Here is a 27,106-nt window from a genome sequence, read left to right on the forward strand (position 1 = left end):
GGAAACAGCATCAGATGAAACTCTGGACTGGATCTCACCAGCCCAGGGTCGAAGAGGGGCCTGAGTGGAAAACGATGTTGGGATTCCTCTAGACCACCTCCTCCACTGCGATCTCCATGGGTCCCACGAAACTTGACCAACCGGGTCCCCTCAAATAATTCCCTTCTCTCCCGCTCGGTGGCTGGGGAAGAGATATTAAAAAACATACCGCTCGATCTAGGTTTGGACGGAGTCGTTCTGTCAAGAACCACACACGGGAAGCAAAAGATCAAATAGCAGTTAATTTAATAATGAGGGTAATCCAAAATCATAGTAATCCAGGCAGGGGTCAAATATCAAAAATCAATCAAAACATAAGAACAAAAACAAGCAGGGAAACAGACCTCGGAAGTGGCAACATAAAACAACGACTCTGTGATAAACACTAAAACAGACAGGGTATATATACACACAGAACTAACAAGGTGATGGGAAACACCTGAGTGCAATGAACTGATGAGTGACAGACAGAATGCTGGGAATTGAAGTCAAACGTGAAAGACACCGTGAGAACGAGGACCTCTAGTGACAACCCAGGGAACACAAACCAGACACTGTTACAGCTACAAGCAGCACATTGACTACTTTAAAGTATATACAAGTTTAATTTCTATATTTCCCTTGAGAAGATATACTAAAATGTTTGCTGAAATGTGAGGGGTGTCCTCACTTTTGTGAGAAAGCCTATAAAGACAAATAGGCTACAGTTAGCCTACAACTCAAAAGAATTTAACACCAATAGTATAATTATAAACAGTAGACGAGTTAAATAATGAAAAAAAAACCTAAACATTGAGCCATGGTGACATAGCCTAATTTAAAATAAATTAATTTCGAGAGAGAGAGAGAGAGAGAGAGAGAGAGAGAGAGAAAAGCAGAGACCCTTTTTGGTACATTATACTTTGTGCATAACGTAAAGTACTTTAAAGCTTTGGCTTTGCTGGAAGAAGAGATATAGCCTAGTTCCCAAAAAACATTTCAGGTCTTTGCAAATAAATTATAAAAACAGACAAGAAATGCACGTATAAAAAACTTAGCTAGAAAAATAAATAGATTTATAAGAAAATACTTGTCTTTTAGATTCTTGTCAGGGTTATAAAATTCAAATAAGACACAAGAAACACGAAAGAAAAATAGTTTAAGAATAAAATATATAAGCACTAGTGACGCGATCGAGGCGCGCGCTCGTGTTTTGTTGTCAGAAGACTAAAAAAAACCCAAATATTAATACAGCGGATATCCTTTCTCTTTAACGTGTTCGATCTTTTTTTAAGATACTCGAACACAACTTCAGAAACTCACCTCAGAGAATTTCCTCTTTTTATGTCAAGTTAATATGTCTGAAATCGATATTTTACAAGGTCCAGAAAGTAACGTTAGAGCTGTGAGTATAAATGAAGATGAGGAGAATGAGGGAAACTGTGAGGTAAATTATTATTATTATTTAATAATATCTCAGTAATAATGTTCTTAATTGCGTTAGTAACACGGATATGTGGTCGTTTTGTTTAACTTTAGATTTTTCTGAGTATATTTGTTCAAAAAACTAAAATTGGACTGAGTTACTATGACAGTAGCGATTATACGCTGCATTACATGCTGGACACAATGGACAATGGCGACCTCCACCTGCTGGATAGAGGTACTCTCTCTCTCTCTCTCTCTCTCTCTCTCTCTCTCTCTCTCTCTCTCTGCTGTATTTGCATGGGTGTATTGTGCCATTATTAATTTTCTGTTTCAGTCATTCAAGAGCTGAGTCCAAACGTCATAATAACAAGTGCCAAACAAGAGCGCAGCTTGACCCAGTTTATCGAAACGCTTGGTAAACTCTTAAATTTTCTCTAAATCATGATTTTAGATGATCAGCAAAGACATGGTCTTTCTTTGTAAAAAAAATAAATAAATTGTCATACCATCAAACTTTTGCTTTAATTTCAGAATTAAACCGTGATTATAAGCCTGAAATAGTCATGTTTCCAGATGCAAACTTTGGTAAGTGTTCACATATAGCTTTATTTTGCTCTCTATCACAATTCCATGGAAATTTGTATTCTGTGTAACACACACACACACACACACACACACACACACACACACACACACACACACACACACACACACACACACACACACACACACACACACACACACACACAAATCAGACCTGGTCATTCTTTCCCAAAAATCTGTCAGATGCTGTGTATATACCAATAAAAAATGAATCATAACAAATAGAGGTAAATACTGCATATGTGTGCATGAAACTTAGCAGCGTTTTACCAGCTTGGTGAAAAATGTCTCACAGTAATTGATCCTCTGCAGGTCTGGAGGTCAGCAAACAGCGACTTCTCTCAGCACACCTTCTCCCTCCCACCATCACAGAGAGCGAGAAAATCCTGTATCTCTCCTCCTGCATCCCATTAGACTCAGTGCTGATGGTGAGACATCAGAGGTGATTTATGCTGGATATATGAACAGGCATATCATGGTAATCTTCTTTGTTGTAGGTGAGGTCAATAGGAGGACTGTTGAAGTGTCTGGAGAGGAGAAGAGTCGGCTTAGACCTGGAGGACTGCATAGGCGTCCCCATATTTCAGTTTCTGACGTACACTCTGTAAGACATTGATACATCAGCCAATTATTTTAATATATATTTGTTCTAATTTTTCCAGTGAGTACAATACAATAGAATACCATATTTATTTATAAAGCACATTTAAAAACAATTGAAGTTACCTGTACAAAAAGAAACAATAATAACTACAGGAATTACAAAACATTCAATAAAGTAAACAACAAATACTATATAATACTATAAATAATATATATGTATACAGTGCTGGGTAGTAACTGATTATATGTAATCTGTAGTTCCTTCCCAAACCCTAGTTAGGGAAACCCTCAAATAATGTAATGCACTTCATGTTATTGATAACAAAAAGTGGAATTTTTCTTTCTCTTTGTATTTTCTGTCAATATGGTACAATGTTATACTTCTCAAATCAATGTTATAAACACGTTAGGTCAAAAGTTACCAACTATGATTAATTAACAGATTAAAAATCTGTTTTGTTCACTTTGTTCATTCTTTATTTTGCAGGAAGGATGTTGTGTACATCGACAGAGACACATACAGGTTGGTCGTATGAACGGGACCTTTTATTTGTTCTATTCGTTCTACTTTTTAGCGATGTAAAAACCTGTTTGCACTTCTTCCTCAGTGCACTACAGATCTTTAAATCTGAGCTGCATCCTTCCGTCTTTAAACTCCAGTCAGGAGAGAAAGAGGGATTGAGTCTTTATGGTAAAACATGTTCTTTTGTCCACCATCTACAGTTAATTAAATCCTGTTGTGTTTTAGTGCAGGTTTATTTTTAAAACTGGGGTGCACAGGGGAGCGGTAGCAGATCTGTGGAAAATTGCAGCGAAAAACAGTGTAATAAAATGTAAAAACAAATAAGTAATAATATTAAAAAAGATTAAACAAAATAAATAAAAAATTATTTAAATCAATAATAAAAAAATATTTTTGACGTACAGTACTATTAGAATAGAAAGAATAGAAAATGCAATAATGTAATGTAATATTAACAATATTTTCCAAATAATATTTTACACATATGTATATTATTAATTTTTCACAGTTTAAATTGGGTCTTTATACTGTATAGCTGCCTTATAATTTTAGGATGGGGATCCCTTGCACAAAGATGATATTTAGGGGTCCATGGCCTTTAAAAGATTGAAATTCCCTGTGTGGTATAAACTCAAATATGAATTCTTAATAACTTAAGTTATTACTAGGCGTCTTAAGTTAATCTAGTCTTCTCCATTTCCACATCTACAAAATGATCTGACGTCTCGCTCCCTATGAACACTGTGACTTGGGAATAATATCTTCAGTGTAACCTGCTAACCTGCTGCAGAGCAGTAACCAGATAGACTCCAGACAATATCTTTGAAATGCTTCAATCATGGCCGGGAGGATCTCAGACCAATCTCAGAGAGATCACTCCAGATTTAAAAGATTAAAACAGTTTATATAGCTATTCTATGTGCATGGGCAAAGGTAACATGATTCATTACATCATTTTTCTCTAATATTGTTGGTACTTTATTTATGAAATTCAACAAAGCCCTGCTCTGTTCCTAGGTAAAAGAAAATCTGTATTTCTTATGTCATGAGGTTAAATCAGGGTTCCCACGGGTCCTTGAAATCTTTGAAAGTTTGTGAATCTGAAAAAAATTAAAAATCAAGCCCCTGGAAAGTTTTGGAAAATGAACATACATAGATACAGGTCCTTGAAAGTTTTCTCGAAAAAAAATCCTTATTATTACATCTGGTTTGCTAATGTTTTATTTCACCAATACTTTGTGGCCTATGATTACTAGCTTGCTTGATTTACGTACGTGCATTTATGCGTTGCGTTAAGCGTTTCCCGCGTGAGGTACTTTGTGTTGTACGTTGCCATGAAGTTCACACGCGCACGAAACTACTACAATGGTATCTCAATTTTTCACAGACACACCGTGAAACATTGCAAAAATAGGCTGAAACTGCTGAAACGTAAGCCTGGAAAATGTAAGTTTCAAGATATTTGGCTCACCAAAGAAGATTACACCCGTCCCGTATTTAAAGGTAAAACGATGCGTCCCGTATCAAATCAAATTTGTCCCGTATTTTACATAGACCCACACATTCATTTGCGGGTGACTGCATGTTAGTCTTTGTTTCCATAGCGATGGAGTCTAGAGAACATGTGCCGTAAAAATTTAACATTTCAAACCACGTAGAGCTCACGTCCTCTCCAGATATGAAAGAAGGTATCAATGGCTCTGTCCAGTAAATAATGATGAACGTAAGGCGAACTGCAGTTTCATTTGTCCACGCGGTGCGGTGGACTTCTGATTTAAATCCGTGCCTTACCACGTAACATGAATTCTTCAGTTTTTATGCAAAACAGAAATAGGACAAATAGAATATCAGATCTGTCATATGGCCAAAAATATGCTTTTTTGCATAGTTGTTTGACACATGAAAACTGTAACAATGTTTCTTTCAATGTAACAGGATGTAACCTTCCTCTCACTTGAAATGTATCCCCACATGAAGTCCTTGAATTTGAGGGTATTGGACCTGGAGAGTCCTTGAAAGGTCCTTGAATTTGAAGTTAACCAAGGTGTGGGAACCCTGTTAAATATACATTCAGACAACTGTCTAATACTGATTTCCTCTGTCGTTATCACGACACTCTAACTTTGGCCCAAGTGTTGGGACATTTCGTTCTCAAAAGCATATAAATGTTAATCCTGTAAGAAACAGAATGTTAGTTATAATTTATTAAAAATGTCCTTCACACCTGTTTAAGTGGGTACTCAGAAAAGTTGAAAATGGTTGTTGCTTTAGTTCAAGGGTTTTTAAAGTCGAAGACACTGTACACAATGGCACCTCACCACTCCCCAATTTTTATAAATTTTCAGTAGCGATCAGAATGTGCCAAGAGTGTCCCACAAACACGGTTTGTTAGTGCATAAATAATAACACACTTTTGATTCATGGTTCTAATGAACGACTCCTATATGTTACTGTATCGCCTTCACCTCGATTACAATCGCCATCCATCAAAACTAGCACGACACTGGTTTTCTTGATCCAACCGAGAGATGTAGTTTGCGTATTATTATGTTCATGCAGCGGTTGGTCGTTCAGCACAATGAGAATGGGCTGCTCCGAAACTATCACAAAATACGTAGGAGAGAGATCGTGCTCTGAAGCCAAGTTTACTTTTTAAAATTATCTGATTAAAAACAGGATCGGAAACATAACATCTCTTGTCCAAAAACTTGCTTCTTTTCGCTATTTTAAGTACTGTTTCTGCTATAATGTATTAATTGAAATTATTAATCAGTACATTTAAAAATATTTATTTTTCACCACTTTTGCGCACCTCTCCTGACACGCTCTGCCGCCCCCCTGGGGAGGTGCACCCCACGCTTTGAAAACCCCTGCTTTAGTTTATGTAAAGTTATCATTTGCAGTTCTTTCATCATTTACGCACTCTCGTATCATTTGCAAAAGCGTCCATGCAACGCTATAAGAGAAGTCAATGCAAAAATTCGAAAGAATATTCATTCTAATCATGCAATAAATGATGGCAGAATTTTAATTTTAGTTCCTTTAAGAATAGTTTTAGTTCTTTATATTTGTGAGAAAACTATGTGTTCTTTCTGAAGGTATTCTGAATCGCTGTCGGAGCAAGTTTGGATCTCTGCTTTTACGGTAATGTCCCCTAGTTTTATAACAGAGACTTTATCACGTTTAAAAGGAGTTTAAGTCCTTATTGGATGAAGTATAGACTTCCTTTCCCCCTCTGTTTGTTTCAGGCAGTGGTTCCACAGACCAACTCGAGATCTGAACATCCTGAATAGACGCCAGGAAGTGATCCGTTTCTTCACATCCCCTCGTAACTTTACTGATCTCAGCACTTTACAGAGTTGTCTACGGAATATTAAGAACATCTTGGTACAGTTTTCAACATTTTGTCTAACGCTCAATATTAAGCAGAGCCAAACAGCAGAATGTCCCCCAAATGACCTGACTCTTAACTTGTCTTTCATATAGACATTGCTGCATAAAATGTCTCTCTCTACTCCGAAGGTCGCAGTCTGGCAAAGTCTATATAAGGTGTGGGCACAACACTCAGATTAGGTTCATTTATTCCTCCTAAAGAGGCTTGGCTATCCTAGTTTGATTTTCCCCCGTGTTTCTCTTTTATAAGACTGTGTACAGTGCATTGTGCATTAGGGACACCATTCGCTCCCTGCCCCAATCCATCCAACTTTTCAGTGAAATCAGTGAAAACTTCACCGATGATCTTTTCGACATCGCCACATACATCAGTAAAGTGGTGAGAATGAATAATGGAACATGTTTTTTAACCAATGTTTATGTTAAATTATTACTGATTTAATGTAATTGGTTTGACTTTGTCGTTCTCCATTGCAGGTGGACTTTGAAGGAAGTTTAGCCGAGAACCGATTCACTGTTAGGCCGGATGTCGATCCTGTTATCGACGAGAGTGAGTGGTCTCCATGGATTTGTTCAGTTTTGGTTTTGATTTTGATTGCACTGTAACTAAACTTGCACAATAATATATGGTGGCTGATATATTTTTCACAGATAAATGGGAATATTAAATTATTGTTTTAATTATGCACTTTATTTTTCAATGTGAACGTAAAGCTATTTCCTGTGGACGTGCAAGACTACTGATTCGATTATGATTTGTTTACACTGTTGTTGTTTTTTTTGCAATGTAGACTTAAGATATAATCAGTCTTATTTGTCAGCACACCTGTATGATGTTTTTAATTGATTCCAGATATTCTTTGATTACTTCTAATTATCAGTGAATAATCCTAAGTCTGTGAGTAAGGGCAAGCTCACACTGCAGGACTGTATGACTACTTGAGTTGCAGTGGTGCTCACACTACACAGTTTCTTGTCACCTGTTGTGGTCTTGTCATAGCAGCACGCTTACTACAAAACACAATGCTGATGAGGTGCACAAACTGCAAGACATTTGGTCAAGAGACAATCCCAACCAAGAGCGGAAAAAATGCTTTCTCACATAAATTCACGCGAGAAATGATTACAAGATTTTTCCATTTGCACTTTGATTGGCTGGATTAGTTACACTTTGTCATAGCATTGCACACACTTCAAGATCATGTGGCGATAATATCAAACCAGTTTGAAAATTGCAGTGTCTGTGACTGTGAGACTGCTAGAGACAGTCTCCGATCACATCGCTGACCTGCTCATACTTAACAAGCATCGGCGACTTCAATGAGCACTGATTTGGCCGCAAAAGTCATGTAGTATGAGCTTGTCTTTGAGATTTTAAAAAAGTAACTATTCCTTTAAAATTATCTGTATTTTGGAAAAGGCCACAAAAGCACTTGGCGATTATAAGATAATATTTCAGTGGTTTGAATCGTGGAATTTGTAAAGTTTGCTTAACTTTTATCATATACATTTTGTATTTTAGTTTTATCCTCTTCTTTACAGAGAAAAGAAGGATGATGGGTCTGCCAAATTTCCTGACAGATGTGGCTCGTACAGAGCTGGAAAACCTGGACCCTCGTTTCCCCACCTGCAGTATAATCTACATCCCTCTGGTCAGGACGTGATTAACGCTTCTCTTCGTTCATTAAAATGGGATGTGTAACCTAATTGTTGACACTGAGCTGTTAACATAAAGGTTGCAGGTTAAAATCCATGTTAGAGCGAGCCAATAAATGAAGAGTCAGTAAGGTTGGCATTGTGCCCCCGAGCAGGCCACTTGACTTGACCCCGCCTTGCTCCAGGATGACTGATCCTGTAATTAGTGTACAGAAGTGTAGCTTAATGACAAGCAGCTGTCACAATTGTCTAGTAACGGCTATGACATCTTATCTGGGTTAGCAAAAGCAGAAAGCACCGTTGTTTAATTAAATAGTGAAATAGCTTGTAATTGGTCACATAATTTCATATTTTGTGACATATATGTGCCACCAAACAAAATTGCAAAAATAATGATTGTTTCCAAACATATTTCCCAAAAGCTAATCCTCTTGTTCCATCGTTCATGCAAACAGGAAGTCCTTTCCCAAACTCATGCCGTACAAACACACTGCAATGTTGAAAGCACCACACGTTCTGGGGAAAATCAGCCTATTAAAAGGTTTATTTATAGAGGTCTCTGTATATTAAACATTGACAGGAGAAAGTATTTTAACATAAAAAATTACCCTTTTTTTTACCTTAGGAGATCTTAACATTGAAATAACAAAATGAGTAGGTTTTAGAGATGCTAACTGATAACTGAGCAGCATAAGGTGTGCATTTCAAGGCAAATTTAGTTAGAGCGAGTATAATAAAATGCCTGTATAAATGTTGATGGATAGTGATGACATTTTTTTAAATGATATACATGATGACATCCTGGTATTTCATTCTGTGTTGGATGACAGATTGGATTTTTACTGTCAGTGCCAAAATTACCCAGCATGATGGATAAGCAGAGTTTTGAGATAGAGGGCCTTGATTTCATCGTGAGTATGCCAGTGCTTTTTATTACAGTGTTTATAAGGCAACACAATTCCATTACCTTAAATATCCTGGTTAGGGTTTGTTTTAAATTGGAAGACAGTGAGTATTATACTTTTGCAGTTAATTTGGCCTGAACTGTTCAGACTCTATTTCACATAATTTCAGTCTTATGTGTGCTTTTCTATTTTTGGTTCCTATAAACTCACTGCTGTTTAAGATTAAAGATTGCAAATCTTACCAACATGAATGTTTATGGATCAGACGTGCTTCCTTTCCAATTTAATGTGCACATTTGAAGTAAATACATCAGGCCTCTTTGTCTTCGACCCAATAAAATTTTGAAGGGTTGGTAAGAGCTGATGTTTGTGTTTTATTTTTGAAATTATTTCAGTTTGTATCAAAAGACCAACTGCATTACCGCAGCACTCGAACCAAAGAGCTGGACAGCATGCTGGGAGACCTGCATTGTGACATCCTAGGTCTTTCTTTCTTTCCTTCTTTCTTTCCCTATGTCTTTAAAAACAGTACGTAACTGTGTTATTTTTTGTAGATATGGAGATGGCAGTAATGAGGGAGCTTCAGGCCTCAGTGCTTCAGCGTAGCGGCTGTCTGCATAAGGTCATGTCCCTGTGTGCAGAGCTGGACTGTCTCATTGCTCTGGCTCAGGTCTCTCGGGATCAAGGCTACTGCTGTCCAACCCTGACTCCAAGCCAAAGACTGGCCCTGATTGAGTCACGGTAGAAATCGTCTCTTCTAATGAAATGAATTTTACATTGTGGTTTTTTGGAGTTCTTCCACTTTTTCTCTTTCAGACATCCTTTGCTGGAGCTGTGTACTCCAGTATTTGTGTCAAACAACTACATCAGCTCTGAAACTGAAGGCAAAGTGAAAGTCATTACAGGACCGAACTCATCCGGCAAGAGCATCTATTTAAAACAGGCAAATGCAGCAATACACTTTACAGGCCTTACATTCACATAACACTGTAAATTGAACTTATTTTGATAAATGAAATTTCACAACAAGACTTAAAACAAAGACTGTAAGACAGTTTACTCATATTACTGTGGATGGGAGAAAGTGCAATATGGTGGAATAAGTCCCGCCTTCTAAATAAAAGAGCCAATCAGCAACTGGTAAACTCCAGTTCCTTTAGCAACAGTCAAGTGTTCTGAGATGTGTGCTTCAGACTGTACATGCGCTTTGGCTGGACCAAGATAAATACACATTTTTTGAATGATATTTAAGGATAGGAAGCAACATTTATGGGTCAGTTCATTGCAGAATTGTATTGCTGATTTTAAATATTTTATATAAATGTGAGTTTGGCAATTTCTCTGTATTTTCCCCATTCATGTGGACAATGTCGCATGCCCACAATAGATGTCTGCTGGAATTATGTATTTTTGTTGGCCAACACCTGGAAACAAGATAACATTTTAGAATTTTCAGCAGTTTTTTGAATGGATTTTGGGTTAAATGTTTTAAAAAAGGAGGAAGGCTGCAGGAAGGATGCATTTTTATTTGACAAAGCTTAGTGCTTAGCAGCGGTGTCAATTCCAGGGGTCAGAAAGTAAAAGTCCTGCCATATGTTTATTCCACCCATTAACTCAGCCAGCTGATTTCACTAATTAGTTCTATCTCCTGGCTGAAAAACTGTGCTAATTAGCAAATCCAGGTGATTGGAATAAAATACTGAGGAGGATTTTTACTTTCTGAACCTGGACTTGACACCTCTGGTGCTTAGTGATGGTGACGTTAAAGTCAAGCGATTGTGGTGAAGTTTCTTCATAGCCTACGTTTAGCTTTTGACTTCTGCCGATTGTATTTATGCTTCAAAATACATAAAGGTGTTCATTTGTGAAGATTATCACAATTAACAAATAGTTTGTTAGTCTTTTGTTAGTCACAAAGATGATTTTCTGCAATAATCCAAAAGCCAGTGGAAATAATTTTGGGTTTTTGTTGAAGGAACCAGGGTGATGCGAACTTCCGGGTTGGCTTACACAAATACATCATCCCTGCAGCGCTCTATAGCTGCACAGGGGCATTGCAAATATCCACAGAGTGAACAGACTTTCCTTGAAAGGAGCTTTGCTTACAAATTAGACTTAAGAAATTAAATACAGCATTCCATGATTTTTTTTGTAAAATCCTGTATTCTGGTGGTCTTGAAAGGTGGGTCTGATTGTGTTCATGGCTCTGATCGGCTCAGATGTTCCTGCTAAAGAGGCAGAGATCGGGCTTGTGGACGGAATCTTCACCCGCATGCATAGCTGTGAGTCTGTATCAGTGGGTCTGAGCACCTTCATGATAGACCTGAACCAGGTGAGACCATCTCACACTAACCCTGAACAAACAAATGCCCTGTATACACTTAAAAAAAGAAAAATGTAACATCCAGCTTAGATCATCCGATTTTTTGAATCATACCCAGAGGTCATGTCTTTCAGTGATGCAGCATCAATTTGTACAGCGTTTTCAAGGCAGCCATTGAAAACCGCCTCTGTGCAATATTTACATAGCTAATTGCAATATCATCATTCAGATGTTTTCTAATAATTATAATTCCTGTTCAATCAGATGGCTCATTCTTTGAACCACAGCACTGCGAATTCTCTTGTCCTGGTGGATGAATTTGGAAAAGGAACCAACACGGTAAGAGTGGTAGATCCAGGAGGAGCAAACAGGACTTGAAGAAGAGCAAAGAGGCATTTTAACTAATATTGTGTGTGTGTTTATGATGCAGGTGGATGGATTGTCTCTCCTGACTGCATGTCTCAATTTCTGGTTGCGTGGGCCTCAGTGTCCTCACTTACTTATGTCGACATGCTTTCACAGCCTTATTCAGCTTGGCTTGATCTCTGATTCCCCACTGCTGGCTTTACAGGTGCCACAGAAATAGGCTTTTAACGATAGGAAAATAAATTTTTTATAAACCAAAAATCATTGGTTTTTAGTTTCCATCACAAGACCAGTAAACCAATTTATGCATTGTTTTTTTGTTTTGTTTGACAGACTCTAGAGACAGCTATAGAGGGGGAAGAGCTGGTGTTTTTGTACCAAGTGAAAAATGGCATTTGCCAGTCGAGTTGTGCGGCCAATATCGCCACTCTGGTCGGCATTCCCACTGACCTGGTCATGAGAGGAGTGGAGGTATGACTCTGAAATACTTCTTACAGTCATTTTAATGCATTCTATTCAAGTCAGATGTGAGACTTTCCTACTTGCTCTGCCCTACTTTTGAAGGTGTTTCATTCCCCCTGAACAAACATATATTTAAAACACTTTTTTTTTGGTTATGTGAACTTTCTGTTTTTCATTTTGCAAACATTATGGAAACATTACTTTTTAACATTTAATCACTATATACTTTTTTAATGTCCTGCTTGTGTATAATATGAGTTGTGGATATTCACAAACGTTTTCTTTTTCTTTTCTTTTTTTTACTTTGAGTTAACTAAAATGTGTGCATGCTGATGTATTTATTTGTTTTGTATTTAATCCCTTATTGACATTAAAGGATTTAATCTCCTAAATATCATCATCTGTGCAGGTATCAGAGTTGTATAGAATGGGAAGAACCATCAGAAAGATGGACAGGACATCTGCAGATGAACAGAACAGCAGGTAAAGGATGGTTCTGGACAGCGAAACAGTATTATCCTTAAATTCTCTCCTCCTACTACTTAAAATATATTTTCTGATTCAGGTGTGCAGAGGTGGTGGAGAAATTCCTCAACATTGATCTGGATGACCCTGAGATGGATCCAGATTCTTATTTGAAAGACGAAGTGCTCCAGTCCCAAGCTGTTGATTAGGTGCTGTGACAACACTGAAACTTAACTATGGGACTGTGGGCTCGCTTTGTAGAGAAATGTGCTCTTCGCTTTATTTCAAGGTTTAAATGGCTCCCATTACCGAACACACACCTTTAAGGCTGACAGTTTTAGTTTAAGTTTTAGTCATCTTATGTACTTTTGTCATTTTTATTTATTTTGTTTAATATTTTTACTGGTAATTTTAGCACTTCAAATTCAACTTAATTTCAGTTTTAAGTTTTAGTTTTTCATGGAATATTTATATGCTCGCTTTGTGGAGAAATGTGCTCTTCGCTTTATTTCAAGGTTTAAATGGCTCCCATTCCCGAACACACACCTTTAAAGCTGGCCGTTTGAAATGTGTCATATTTGTTCCTGTGTTCCAAATTGGAATTGTTTTAAAATATTTGAATGACATTAAATCGGAACACTAGATTTAAACAGCAACAAATGGCTGTGGTATTTGTTTTGATCTTTTTTTAATTACTAGATCTAGTAGTTAGGTCACATACCATATTTGAACGAACCAACCAGTGTTTTCTGCAGAATGCCCGTTTTTGCTTCATTTCGAGTCGGACATGACTTCACTAACAGCTCTGACAAGTTAATTCATCAGATTGATTGAAACCAATCTTTTTGGACTTTTTTCTAATCATTAAAATAATTAGTTACTAAAAGTCATCTGATAATGATTTGAACATACTAGAAAGACGCATTGTCTTAGCGTTATTTGCAGTAAACAGGCTTTTTTTTATTTCATTCTATTCACAGGAGTGCTGCCACTGAATGGTGGTGCAGAAAACACTGCAATTACTGACTCTCTAGGGGGCTGACTTGATTTCAGAGGACTGTTAATGAGTTTCCTCTAGTAATCACTTGTCACAGCATTAGAAAGAAACAACAACTTGCTCAGAGTTGATCAAATCAATTAAGTTCTCGAGCCATCTGTAGCGAGAGAACCAGAATCTGCTCTGGTAGGCTTACCTCCTGTCTGAGAAACAGAGCAGATAGAGATCGCCCACCACAAGGACCTTAAATAGCACCCATATCATTTATTGCAGAATCAAAAGCACTCAGTAGGGTGAAGAGGAGCAGTTTTGTGAAAGGTCCAAATTTAGGGATAGTCACTAGATTAGCATGTTATGTTAGTGTTATGTATATAATATTGTAGTATCTTTAATTAGCTTTTGTTTTTATATTTTCAATGTTCATTTTCATTTTAGTTTAAGTTTGAGTCATCTTATGTACTTTTGTCATTTTTATTAATTTTGTTTAATATTTTTATTGGTAATTTTAGCGCTTCAAATTCAACTTATTAATTTTAGTTTTAAGTTTTAGTTTTTCATGCAATATTATATTTTACTTTATATCAGCTTTATTTCAATTACCAAAGACAAATTTTTAGTTTTAGTCAAGGGTACACTATGAAGAACATTGTTTTGGTTGTGTTTCGGATGAATATGGTTATCCTTCTGCTCATAAAACATTCACTACTAGGCTTAAGAGATATAACCAGTTTAGATGGAAAGGATCTCAAGCTGACTAGCTGAAGACGTTACTGTAGCTTTACCCATTAATAGACACGGTACTTGAAAATAAATTCCAGCACAGCGCTACAAAAAAAGTACTCTTCACAATAGATAATGCTTTACAATAAATTACCTACATCTGGCAATTTATCTTTTCAATAAAATACCTTACTCACATATATATATATACATAAAATACCTTACTCTCTGCGTCAATTTTACAACATTTCAAATCCAGCAGTTCTCGCCATCTCCGAAAAGCCAAAACAATGTTGATTCTTGTTTTATTACGAGCCCTTTCACGTTCTCTTTTTTTTTTTTGCGGCGGGTGATTCCCCGCAGGTTGGAGCTGCTCCATGTCAACCTTTCTTACTCGTTGTGACAACTAGCCTCTGCCACTCACACACGCGTCAAAGTAGCCGGAGAAACTTTTCACAATTTACGAAAATGATTTCCCACGAAAACATCCCGGCAGGTCTAAAATATAAACACTTATAATAGGCTTACAATAGTGGATCAGAGTAAGACAAAAACATGTTTTGGAAGAAGGATTTATGATGTATTGACTCGAGATTTAAATTTTGCGCATTTTGAACAAAAAAAAGTCTCATAGTTTACCTTTAACAGTAACAACATTTAGATTAGTCACACTTGATGCTGAATATTCAAGTCTCCTCCATCCTCCAGTCTCCTCCAACATTAAATTATGTTACAACAGACTTGAGAGGTGTGAACTCATCCAACAAGTGCAAAATCCAGAAAAGAATCAGATTTGGCTACAAAAGTGTGTGTCACTTCCAGCCCTGGATTATTTTTACATATTAATTCAAGCATCTATTCAGCTTTCTGAGGCCCACTCAACTACGGCTAGCCGCGGTGCTATTATACTGATATATGTGCTGATGTTAGTGAAATGCATCTACATCCACAAGTAATAGTGTTATGGCATAATGAATGAATTTATGGTCTGCTTATGTGTGTGTTATGTGTTGTTAACTGTATTGGGAAAACAAATGATTGAGATTGTAATGATTGTGCTTGGACACATTTCAGCTGCATTAAGTGCTGTTATTTTTCTATAATGACCAGACATGCATTTCGGCTAAGTCAGCAGAACTGACACTATAAATTTAAATCACGAAAACATATATGTGATGATGTAACTGTTATTTGGGCGCACTACATTACTTAATGCAGTTTGAAAACCATACCAGAAACATTTACAATGAAAAACAGGAATTTAGCTGTATATAGTGTAAACACAGGGAAACACTCAAGAACGCACTATGCATGCTATAAAATAAAATGAGCTCAGTGTTTTTGGCATATTGATGCACACTAAAAATGGGTCTGTCAGGTGTTTTGAAAAGGCCCTTTGTGTGCTGACATTTAAATTGACTTTTTATTCGAGTCAAAATTATATTTGAATGTGACTGAATGCCATTTTTATTTTTTCAGGCATGTTTTTTTTCCTGAAAAAAAGAGAAAACATTGAAAAGAATATAGCTGTTGCAATATATAATTATAATATAATAGGCAGATTTGAGCAACTTTTTCGCCTGTACGTAAAAAGAAAGTGAAACAGCCGTAAAAACATTGCCAGCTCTGTATCATCTGCTATAACGGAAAATGGAGGAATTGTATCAAAGTAAAAAGAGGCCGTTCAAAAGAGGACGTCATGTCTCTTGTCCATCACATCTTGACCCAAAAGTGCAGTTCACTTGACATTTGTATGGCATTATGAATGCATTTCAGATTTGTGTCAGATTTGTACACAATAAATCACCCCCTTTCCATTAAAAGCAATTTCAGAAGTCACTTTTGTTGGCATAAATGGCCCATCACATGATCACTGCTATTCTGGAAGAACAATTAAGTGTTTCTGTTGTAATTTAAGGTGGGTCATTGTCAAGACAGAGCTCTTCATTTTTGCCAGTTACTGTCAGTTCGTGAAGGGAGAAAATGACGTTTGACATTTGTGGAGGCAGATGATGAAAGGGTCAGTCAGTCAATCAGGATTTAGTGTCTTGTGGAAGAACATGAGTGCTGGGGGTCTGACAGAACAGGAGAAAGACAACGTTTGATGGGTCTTTCTATACTGTTAAATAGATAATAGATTAAACAAAATAGATCATAATTTGTGTATATTTTTTTTCACCAAAACAATGAATTTTTTACAATGCAAAGTTAATGCTATGACATAAGTACTCAGTAATGCTCTTATTGCCATACGTACTATAGTGATTATTAACTATAATGTGTTTAATGTGCAGTTGTTTTGTGTAGTTGCTTACATACTATTAATTATTATGATGCAGTATGTGTAATATAACCACTAATGTACATCATTCCCACAGAGTTTTATCACGCAACATGATAATGCCTCAGATCTCTTGTTGGACTCAACAAGCAATTGTTTGGCAGGCTTTGCTCCTTTTAATGAAGCTCCATTTGATAAGCTCTCCATCCATCGATTTACGTGCATCCATCCTGATCCCATTTTGTCTCTTTCGCCATTTATCTGTAAGTTGATTTACTGAAGGTATAGAGAAAAGAGTTTGACTCCTGTGGTCAAGGGCCAATACAAGCACTTCTTCCAGGTAAATCTGATACTTGCAGGGATGATCATTGTCTGCTTTGGTTTCACCACACTCTCAGAAAAATAAGTACAAAAGCTGTCACTGGGACAGTACCCTTCAAAAGGGTTCTAATATGTACCATTAATGTGTACACTTTTCGTACCAATATGTACCTTTGAGGGACTAATACGCACTATTAAGGTACAAAGGTGTACATTTTGAAAAGGTACCGCCACAGTGACAGCTTTTGTACCTTTTTTTCGGAGAGTGCATAACTACAGCTTTGAGCGGCTATTCGTGGACCAATGCGATGCATCGTTGAAAGTTTCATGGTGACACTTGAAGGTGAGTAATGGAAGATGTAAAGTTGGTTGCTATAGCCTTTTTAGATTTAAAAACATCCAGCCATGTCTACATTTGATCTAATTTTAAGTCTTGAATTTAAGATTTTTCATATTTTAATTTGTCCAATTCCCCTTTCAGGTATGAGGTAACTCAAGTCTACATGCTTTGGATGGAGTTGTCTTGGTTTATGGCGATTGACTGTATTGTCACACCATTTACTGGCTGGTCTAGGTGAGCATCTTTTCCATTTAAACTCTGTGTGAATGTGTGGTCATGATTAGCAAAATTTTGCACGCCAAAAAGGGTCGTTGTCAATTGTCAATAATGTAGACATATAAAGCTCACAGTAAAGGTTGTTGCCAACTCGAACCCGTTGTGAAATCTTTCGGCCTCGCACGGAATAACTCATTGCACAGATTCCTATTGAAATGAAAATTTGCCTGAAAACCTTAGGTGACTCTAGAAGAAATAGTGTAATGTTGCATAAATGTTAAAGTTCTGGGTTTAAAACCCCTCTGTCAAGTTGCTTATCCTCTTGTTTCTGTATATAATACCTCCTTTCTAATCTACCTGTTCATTGGCCTACTTTATAACTCATCATCTTCACTTATGGATTACTTGTATGCAAAGGCAAGGTCGTAAGAACACTAGACAGTAAACTGCATACTGCAATCAGTCTATGGTTTTGCATAATGGATTTTTAATCTTATTTTAATATTAAGGTCATTGTCATTCAAATTGATCTCTTTTAAACAATTTAAACAATTAAATTCACAAGGGAAGACAGAATGGCTTTCACAGAACAGGCTGTGAAAGGATGTCAGCACACTTCACATGACTTGACAAGCCGCAGCACAAAAGCAAGAACACGCAGGTCCATAATTTTATAAATCTGATGTCTGTCAGCACAAGACAAGAGATTAAGGTCTACAGGTTGCAGGGAGTTACTTAAGATGTGCCGTTGAACGCAAATTGGCTTTTTGGCTCCCTCTAGTGGTTTGACTCTCAAATTGTATATCATTGTATTCTCTGATAATCATGTGTCCATGTTGTTTTGAACAGAACCTTATGGTTTGACAACAGTCTGGTCACAGGTACGGTATGGATAACGTGCAATGAGGCAGTTCACATGGGTTTCAAGGACAGTTGAAAACCATACTTTAAATGAAAACACAATTTTTATGAGCATTTCTTTTTTACGCAGCTACATGCAATTTATCTCATGCATGATGCAATACAGATCACTAAAATAAGAATAGCTATTATGCATAAAACCCATGGATAATAATAATAATAATAATAATAATAATAGGTATAATCATAGAAAAAGAGAAGGAGGACATTTTATGCATTCTGATTCATAATGAATGGATTTTTATCCACTTCTGCTGTGAGTAATTTAGTTTTTGTGGCCGTCAGGATTTGGATTCTGGTCCATAATCAGCATGAGCAACTTTGACTGCAAGAAGAGCCAGATGATGCTACACCCTAACCATCTGCTTTCTCTCTCTATCTCCTCTTTTTCACTTTCACTTTTCTTTTTGTTTTAGAAATACATGCGCTTGTTATTAAAAAGCAATTTGCTCATCTGACCCTTGAAACTATTTTCATCAATTATAAACGGATGAATTCCAAACCTATCATAACGAAAGAGAGAGAACAAGAAATGATATTGTGTTAAAGAAATTGAAGCCTTTTATTATAGCCATTAAGATTTCTTTTTAATTATGACAGGGTTTTCATTACAGTTAAGCACATTTCTCCTTCATATTCTTCAAATGCAACAAATTTCTCATTACAGTAATGTGAAAACACGGTGATGTGCTATTGAAATATATATGCTGGCGTAAAATAAAATGTGCTGTATTACAATAATGAGAATCTGAAGAATCGCCGTAATATTCAACACTATTATTGATCTGCCTGCATTGACACCAGTATATGAGAACTGAACCGAGCTGGTCGATGAAATCACTGTTTTCTCCAGAGCGGCTATATATATAAATGAACTAAATGAATAACATTTTTACAGCAAAAATGAAACATCTGAACTTACTGAAGCTGGACTATGACACCTTTTTCTTCTAGATCTGCTAAACAGCCGAAACAAACTTTGTTGCATTATTTTCTGTTATCACTGTAAAGCTGCTCTGAAACAATCTGTATTGTAAAAAGCGCTATATAAATAAAGGTGGCTTGACTTGACATAAATGACAAAAACCCTCAAAACATAATTTAACTGTCATAAAACCAGTGTTAATGATGTAAGTCTCCATTTGCTGACATTCACATATTGACCTAGCCAATTATACAACTTTTCTCTTCATTAGAAAGATGCAGTCCATATTCATCCTTTTTCTCAGCAGCATTTGTCTCTCTTTTGAATTAATTTTTTTTCAGCTTCTCTCCGGCTTTTCTCGGTTTAGCACATTCCCGTTGCAGATGTCTTCTAATCGATAAGGGTTTCGGCCTTGTATGCGCCTCTGTGTCTGTGAGAGAGGGAGAGAAAGAGCGAGTGCGAATGTATGTATTGATATTCCAGGTAAATTGCATTGCTCACTTACAACCCGCTGAATTTTCCGAGACAGCTTGATGCTCATCGGAGACTGTAATACGTGTTCTAGTTACATTAATGCAGAAGACTGTGAGCCCCAACACATACACAGACAAAAGAATAGACAATGAATAGTTGTTTCCAGTAATCATGGTGTTTAAAACACACAGACAGCGCTCTTATCGTCATGCGTGTCTATCACTATAATGCTAGTCGCTATTGGCTTAATGCTGTGAGAAGAAAGATCGTTCCCAAACTGATTGTGCATTAGAAAATCAGTCTAAAATCTAAAAGCTGAAAGCCATCGTGAAACAATGAGACTTCACAGTTGAATTCTATATTAATGCACAAAGTAGCTAAACTGCTTGGCAATCATAAACAACCAACATTTAGACGGACTATATATAAGTTTATTTCTTGGGAAAATAATTTTTTCTGTCTAATGTTAATAAAAAATAATTAAAATGTCTAAAATACTTTTTATTCAATTCAAATTGACGTTGCCGTCATTTCAGAAAATCAATGAAGGACAGTGCTTTGCTCTGATTTTTACAAACGTTTCAGTGTTTTGGACCCTAAAACCTAAAAACACCCCTCACACACGTTAAAATCACTGTAATGCATATCAGATTCATTTATTATGTTGGATTTTAATCGATTCTGTATTGCATCTTCAGAGCAGTTTTATCTGTATTGCACTTGGACTGTTCTAGACATTGGTGGCCTCTCTTAAATCTTCTTTTGTCTTTGCAGAGAGACTTTCAACATGTACTCCGACTATAATGGGCTTGACAGAGTAATGTGGACACACATGAGGAAAAGACTGAAACTGGAAGGTTGCAGCCCATTCTGGGTTGGGTTAATGAGAGGTAGGTGGTCTGTCAGAGAAGAGGAGGCGCCATCATGGCCTTTAGCGTTTGCCAAAGAAAAAAAAAACCTCTCATGTTTATTTATGTGGGCTTCTCGTGGAGCCCAGAGGAATAGGTGTATTGCACCATAATGAAACCAAGCTACAGGCGTGCACGAGATGCTCGAGTAGACCTTTAATTGCATTTGGCTTCTACTAATTTATCATTTCTGGATGAGCTTTTAGTTTTTCGTCCCTGTGTAATGATTCTCAAGTTGGCTTTTGTGATTTTTTTTTAATTGTGTGATGTTTGGATCAACCAAAACAGCTCTTTGTTGTAGTTAAATTATTGCGCCGGTGTCAGCTTTGTTTCATGGCAACAAGCAACAAACGTGGTACTCACTATTCATAGTACTCACGTGATGCGAGTCAGGTAGGCTTCCAGAGGTAATGTAAACATTGATTTATGAGGGGAGATTTGAAATTCAAATTTCCGCCGATGAGACACAGAGCTGTAAATATATATTGGAATAACCACGTCTGCATGTGCGCGCCGGTCTATAGCAAGAGTCTGCGATAATAGGATTCATGTAGATGATGGGGTTTGTATGAGCTTTGCACTGTGGGGGTTGGTCCTCTTCGGATGAATCCGGTGTCTTTGGCTTCGTCTCAGAATCTCTTCGGTGCTGTGGGACAGCGGGACAGCTGTTACCAATGACCAGAGGAAAAACATTGATTCCTTATCTTTCTGCCAGGCTTTTGTCTGAGAAGCCATGGGATGTTGCCAAAATCACTTTTAATTGGCTGAAGGTGCATATAAAGATTTCTTTGTCTAGAGTAGACTAATAATGGAGGCAATAGGACAACATGCGGTGCAATCATCTCCCAAATTAATTTCTGATTATTTATGCAAAAATAAATGATTTACATTTTATTCATTAATGGTATAATATATATATATATATATATATATATATATATATATATATATATATATATATATATGCTTTTATTTGGTATTTTTCTAATTTAATTCAATTATTTATGTCATTACAAATTACATTACCAGCATAACGATTTGAGTTTAATTTAAATGTACATGTATAATATGGAATTATTACCTTTGAGTTTAGGGAAAAGCGTATATTGAATTAATGAAATGACGTTCTGAATGGAGGAGCATGTTCATCTAATCCTGTCAATCACAATGCAATATAAACTGCAGCTTATATAAATATCCGCTACCCCTCCACCACCCCAAAACCCTCCTTTATTTCTATTCATTTCTGTTATATATTCAGTAATTAATTAGTCAGGGAGAATTTAGAGTTTGTGAATGAGCATTTAGTATAATAAGTATTGCATGCATATAGATGGAGTGTAAGTAAAAAATGAGCAGACTATAATCACACACGGCAGGCTACAGAATTAAATTACATTTCTATTATTCGTCTAATAAATAATATTTATAAAAATATAATATTTGATTATATAATATTTATAATCTTATACATATTATATAAATTAATTTTATTAATATTTATAATGTTCATTTATATGTATTAAGTTGTTAAACATGGTCATGTTTTTGTGCAACCTCTTCTCCACCCCACACACACACACAAAATGTGTTATTTCTCTTGCATTGTGTGTTAACACTGTCAGGTACAAAAATAATGTGTAATGCCATTGCCATGTCAAATATTTATTATAAATATTGACAAATATAGCATTCAAGTTTGAATTGGGAATAGGGGAAGTTTTCATACTGAATGTCAATGCTCTGTCAATTAAAAAAAAAAAAATCTGAATGGGTTGACATGATGGTGTTGACAACATAACCATAAATTAAATAAGCTATATTTTTCTGGTGTTGCAAGTGAGACTTTTAGTCACTTTGAAATTGCATAATTCTTGTAAATATTTGAGGTTGACAAAAAACCAGGACAGTGTTTAAAAAAAATACTTTTGTCAAGTCAGTAGTAATGTTTCATAAAGATACTTGCTTTATTTGTGTAATTCAAGATATATCTTATATCTATGATTCTTAAATATAAGGTATAAGATAATATATTCACATAATACTTTTTTTTAGCCTATAGGAACTATAGTAAAGGTGTTGAGATTGAGTTTGTCAGCACTGTGTTCATCTTAACAATAGAGTCTGAGATATTCGTCTTTCAATTTGGTCAAATCAAGATCTCACACTCAGAATGCATGAGCTCATGCCTCAGAGGACTTCACTCTCTCTTTTTTTATCAATTACTTTTCAGAAAGGACAATTGAGAGCATTAGACTTTTTGTGCCACGAGTTTCTATAGGAATACCAATCACAAGCAAATCTCACTGACAAGTGAAAGCAAAACTTAAGCACAAAGTCAGCTTCAAAGTGTCTTTGCTCCAATTAGCTCTCTGTCTTACTTTCCTAGCATCCACTGTGTGTCCAAAGTCCCAAGGTTTTTCCTTAAAAATAATTGCTAGCAACTGAGATCATTTTAAATGTTTTTATTTTTTATTTTTATGGAGAGATTCAGAGAAGAACACTCGCAAATTTGAGGTCTGTCCCACAAGCTGTCATGTTTCCAGTCACATTTTCCTCATTTTAAGTTGCAAGTTTTAAAAAAAAGTCAGGAATTATCAAGCCGGCACTGGTGGAAGGTTTGCTTTCACTGCATTTGCATTCCTTCCAACAATTATTTTGCTTTTTTTTTGCTCCTGAGACTCCTGCACCAGTGAGAAACCCCACATTCATTCATATCAATTAGCCGGAGGTCTGTCACGGCTGTTTTCTCCGCCAGTGTAGCGTCACACCATAAACTAATGAGGTGACCATCTGGATCTAGGAGAGGTTCAGGAACACCAGTAGTCATGGGCTGGAAGAGTAGTTAAGCACATTTAAGTTTCAGTCAAACCATCCAGAATGTACTTAAACACTTTATGCTCAAAGAGGCATCTTAGAATAACTAGTAGGCCTATCAGATTATCTCTGTCCATCTCCAGATGGTGACCTTCAACACTTATTAAAATGCACAGTCAGTTGTGTGCATTCGTATCTTAAAAAGCCATTCTGTTTAATGATGGAGCGCTCACTTCAACATCAACTGCTGACAAAAAAGGTCATTGGAATCCAATGTTACACCAAATGGTTAAAAAAAAAAACAATTTACATCTTGGCAGATTTGAGTCTAACGCACTGCATATCTATTTTCTCAGCTTTTCCCATCAATGTCCAAATGAAGATTTCCATTACCTAACTTGCATTGTAAAGCTTACTAGTAATTAAAATCACGTATGTAAATCTATTACTGCAATGAATATTTCATGACTTTCTTTCAGTTCAAATCCTCAAGCCCTCTAGCCTCTAGGGACAAAGTCCATGTTGAGTAAACGAATCATGTCTTTGCTTAACAATGTAAAAGCCATTTGAATCTCATAATGATGTCATGTTTCTTTGAATTTATAGGCGGTTGTAATAATTGAATAAGGCTGTTAATAGCTTCATGACTGTGATTGTATAGTATCCCAATAGTTTAATGAAAAAAAGTCTTGTATATGCTAATTTTTATTCACTATTTTTTAATTCAAATTTATTTATTACTGTATGCGAGGTGAAAGGACCCAAAGATGGCGTCTTTGTAGAAATGCATTGAACATGGAATCGGAAATGGATCTGAGCAATTGACTAGTAATTAGCGTAAACACCTCAGGATTACGGGACAATCCCATAAAGCTCCTGCATAGCATTATGGTTAAATGATCTGATTATATTACGGTTAAGCTGATATACCTTGAGTGGTTGTTATCGTTATAGAAGCTGCATCAAACCAGCAAATATACTGTGACTTTTTAATGCCTCACAGAGCCGTTCTAAATGTATTTATTTACTCATGAATTGCGAGAAACAATGTGTCATGCTAAATTTTGATAGAAAACCATACACACACTGATCGACATGATGGGCAGACGGTGTAATGACACTATAGGAGCAGACTTTGCCAGTCCAAGATGTGCACTGCTTGAAGTGTGCAATCATTTTCAATAATTCATCGGTCCGTCATTAATTATTTCGAACATAAAGTAATCTAAAAGGGAGTGTCCAAGCGAAGCGTTGTAATATTGCCTGCACATACAATGTAATTTGCATCTCATCTAATCTGGGCAAGATTTTGGCTCTTCTGCAATAACGCACAACATTACAGACCTATAAAAACGTCAAACAGTGATTTTGACTGGAGTGGGGAAGGGTTAGAAGATCCACCTGTGCCCGGTTCCAAAGGTCAACATTTGGGGGGCAACCTTGTCAATCAAACCCCAGGACCACCCCTTCACCAAATCATCAGAGGATCTTCTCATGTTTTGGATGTGGCATGTTTGAGCACAGCTTTTGAGGGACCAAATATCGATATGTGCTTATCTTTATATCAGGCCTGAGCTCATATTTAGCTACCAGACGTTTAGATATCAGGGACAACATTGTTAAAATGCTAATAAAGATCTCTGGTATTTGACATGCCATTAATAATCGGCATGGTGACCTTTTCAAATTCGGCTTGTTCCCACAGCCTCATCTGCGGTGACTCGGACCACTGGAGCATTTAAAAGCAGCAGTGCTGTTCTAGATGTGTGAATAACAATATATGAGGTCTCACAGTTGTTTTTAGATGTCCATCCGAGCAAAGCGAGAAAATCGCCTTGGTCTCTATCTACTGACCAATCGTGTTTTAAAAAGATAAGAATTTCTGAATTGGCCTGAATAGATATAATTCTATCTATCTATCTGTCTGTCTGTCTGTCTGTCTGCCTCTATTTATCTATCTGTCTGTCTGTCTGACTTTCTCTCTATTTATCTATTTATCTGTCTGTCTGTCTGTCTGTCTTTCTCTCTATTTATCTGTCTGTCTGACTGACTTTCTCTCTATTTATCTGTCTGTCTGTCTGTCTTTCTCTCTATTTATCTGTCTGTCTGTCTGTCTGTCTGACTTTCTCTCTATTTATCTATTTATCTGTCTGTCTGTCTGTCTTTCTCTCTATTTATCTATTTATCTGTCTGTCTGTCTGTCTATCTATTTATTTATCTATCTATCTGTCTGTCTGTCTGTCTATCTCTCTTTCTGTCTGTCTATCTATCTATCTATCTATCTATCTATCTATCTATCTATCTATCTATCTATCTATCTATCTATCTATCTGTTGTCTGTCTGTCTGTCTATCTATCTCTATTTCTGTCTGTCTGTCTATCTACCTATCTCTCTATCTGTCTGTCTGTCTGTCTGTCTGTCTGTCTCTCTTTCTATCTGTCTGTCTGTCTATCTATCTATCTATCTATCTATCTATCTATCTATCTATCTGTCTGTCTGTCTGTCTGTCTGTCTGTCTGTCTGTCTATCTATTTGTCTCTCTCTCTATTTATCTATTTATCTGTCTGTCTGTCCGTCTGTCTATCTCTCCTGTCTGTCTGACTCTCTATCTATCTGTCTGTCTGTCTCTCTTTTTGTCTGTCTGTCTATCTGTCTGTCTGTCTGTCTCTCTTTCTCTCTCTATTTATCTATTTATCTGTCTGTCTATCTATCTCTCTTTCTGTCTGTCTGTTTGACTATCTATCTATCTATCTATCTATCTATCTATCTATCTATCTATCTATCTATCTATCTATCTATATATCTGTCTGTCTGTCTGTCTCTCTTTCTGTCTGTCTGTCGGTCTGTCTGTCTCTCTTTCTCTCTATTTATCTATTTATTTGTCTGTCTGTCTCTCTTTCTATCTGTCTGTCTATCTATCTATCTGTCTTTCTATCTGTTTGTCTATCTATCTATCTATCTATATGTCTGTCTCTTTGTCTGTCTCTATTTCTGTCTGTCTGTCTGTCTATCTATCTATCTATCTATCTATCTATCTATCTATCTATCTATCTATCTATCTATCTATCTATCTATCTATCTATCTATCTATCTGTCTGTCTGTCTGTCTGTCTGTCTGTCTGTCTGTCTCTCTTTCTGTCTGTCTGTCGGTCTGTCTGTCTCTCTTTCTCTCTATTTATCTATTTATCTGTCTGTCTGTCTATCTATTTATTTATCTATCTATCTATCTATCTGTCTGTCTGTCTGTCTATCTATCTATCTATCTATCTATCTATCTATCTATCTATCTGTTGTCTGTCTGTCTGTCTATCTATCTCTATTTCTGTCTGTCTGTCTATCTACCTATCTCTCTATCTGTCTGTCTGTCTGTCTGTCTGTCTGTCTGTCTCTCTTTCTATCTGTCTGTCTGTCTATCTATCTATCTATCTATCTATCTATCT

At 36.5% G+C, this 27,106-nt stretch overlaps 1 protein-coding gene and 1 long non-coding RNA gene across 2 annotated transcripts in view; both read left to right on the forward strand.

Moving 5' to 3' along the window:
* The first annotated feature begins 1,375 nt into the window (after positions 1-1,375).
* Positions 1,376-13,082, forward strand: msh5 (mutS homolog 5). The gene is made up of 24 exons (XM_077207798.1): positions 1,376-1,465; positions 1,558-1,681; positions 1,781-1,861; positions 1,978-2,031; positions 2,362-2,477; positions 2,547-2,653; positions 3,140-3,175; positions 3,261-3,343; positions 6,274-6,319; positions 6,424-6,562; positions 6,662-6,724; positions 6,819-6,947; positions 7,046-7,118; positions 8,111-8,220; positions 9,055-9,135; positions 9,525-9,612; positions 9,684-9,870; positions 9,946-10,072; positions 11,312-11,461; positions 11,717-11,791; positions 11,883-12,023; positions 12,152-12,289; positions 12,690-12,763; positions 12,846-13,082. Exons 1-24 carry the CDS (start codon positions 1,376-1,378, stop codon positions 12,952-12,954), a joined length of 2,421 nt encoding a protein of 806 aa, XP_077063913.1. The 3' UTR covers positions 12,955-13,082.
* Positions 13,083-17,340: 4,258 nt separating this feature from the next.
* Positions 17,341-27,106, forward strand: part of LOC143715918 (uncharacterized) — a 56,701-nt gene continuing 46,935 nt past the window's right edge. The window contains exons 1-3 of the long non-coding RNA XR_013195916.1: positions 17,341-17,407; positions 17,546-17,638; positions 20,715-20,830. This is a non-coding gene — a long non-coding RNA (uncharacterized LOC143715918). The remainder of the gene's footprint in view (positions 17,408-17,545; positions 17,639-20,714; positions 20,831-27,106) is intronic.

This window comes from Siphateles boraxobius, unplaced genomic scaffold (genome assembly GCF_051911475.1).
Source record: "Siphateles boraxobius isolate OS27281-9 unplaced genomic scaffold, OSU_SipBor_1 6, whole genome shotgun sequence".
NCBI classification, from domain to species: Eukaryota; Metazoa; Chordata; class Actinopteri; order Cypriniformes; family Leuciscidae; genus Siphateles; species Siphateles boraxobius.

Coding starts and splice junctions, on each gene's coding strand:
- msh5 (XM_077207798.1), top strand. CDS start 1,376: ATGTCTGAAATCGATATTTTACAAGGTCCAGAAAGTAACGTTAGAGCT. Junction 8,221..9,054: donor GTATAATCTACATCCCTCTG/GTCAGGACGTGA, acceptor GTTGGATGACAG/ATTGGATTTTTACTGTCAGT. Junction 10,073..11,311: donor AGAGCATCTATTTAAAACAG/GCAAATGCAGCA, acceptor TGGTCTTGAAAG/GTGGGTCTGATTGTGTTCAT.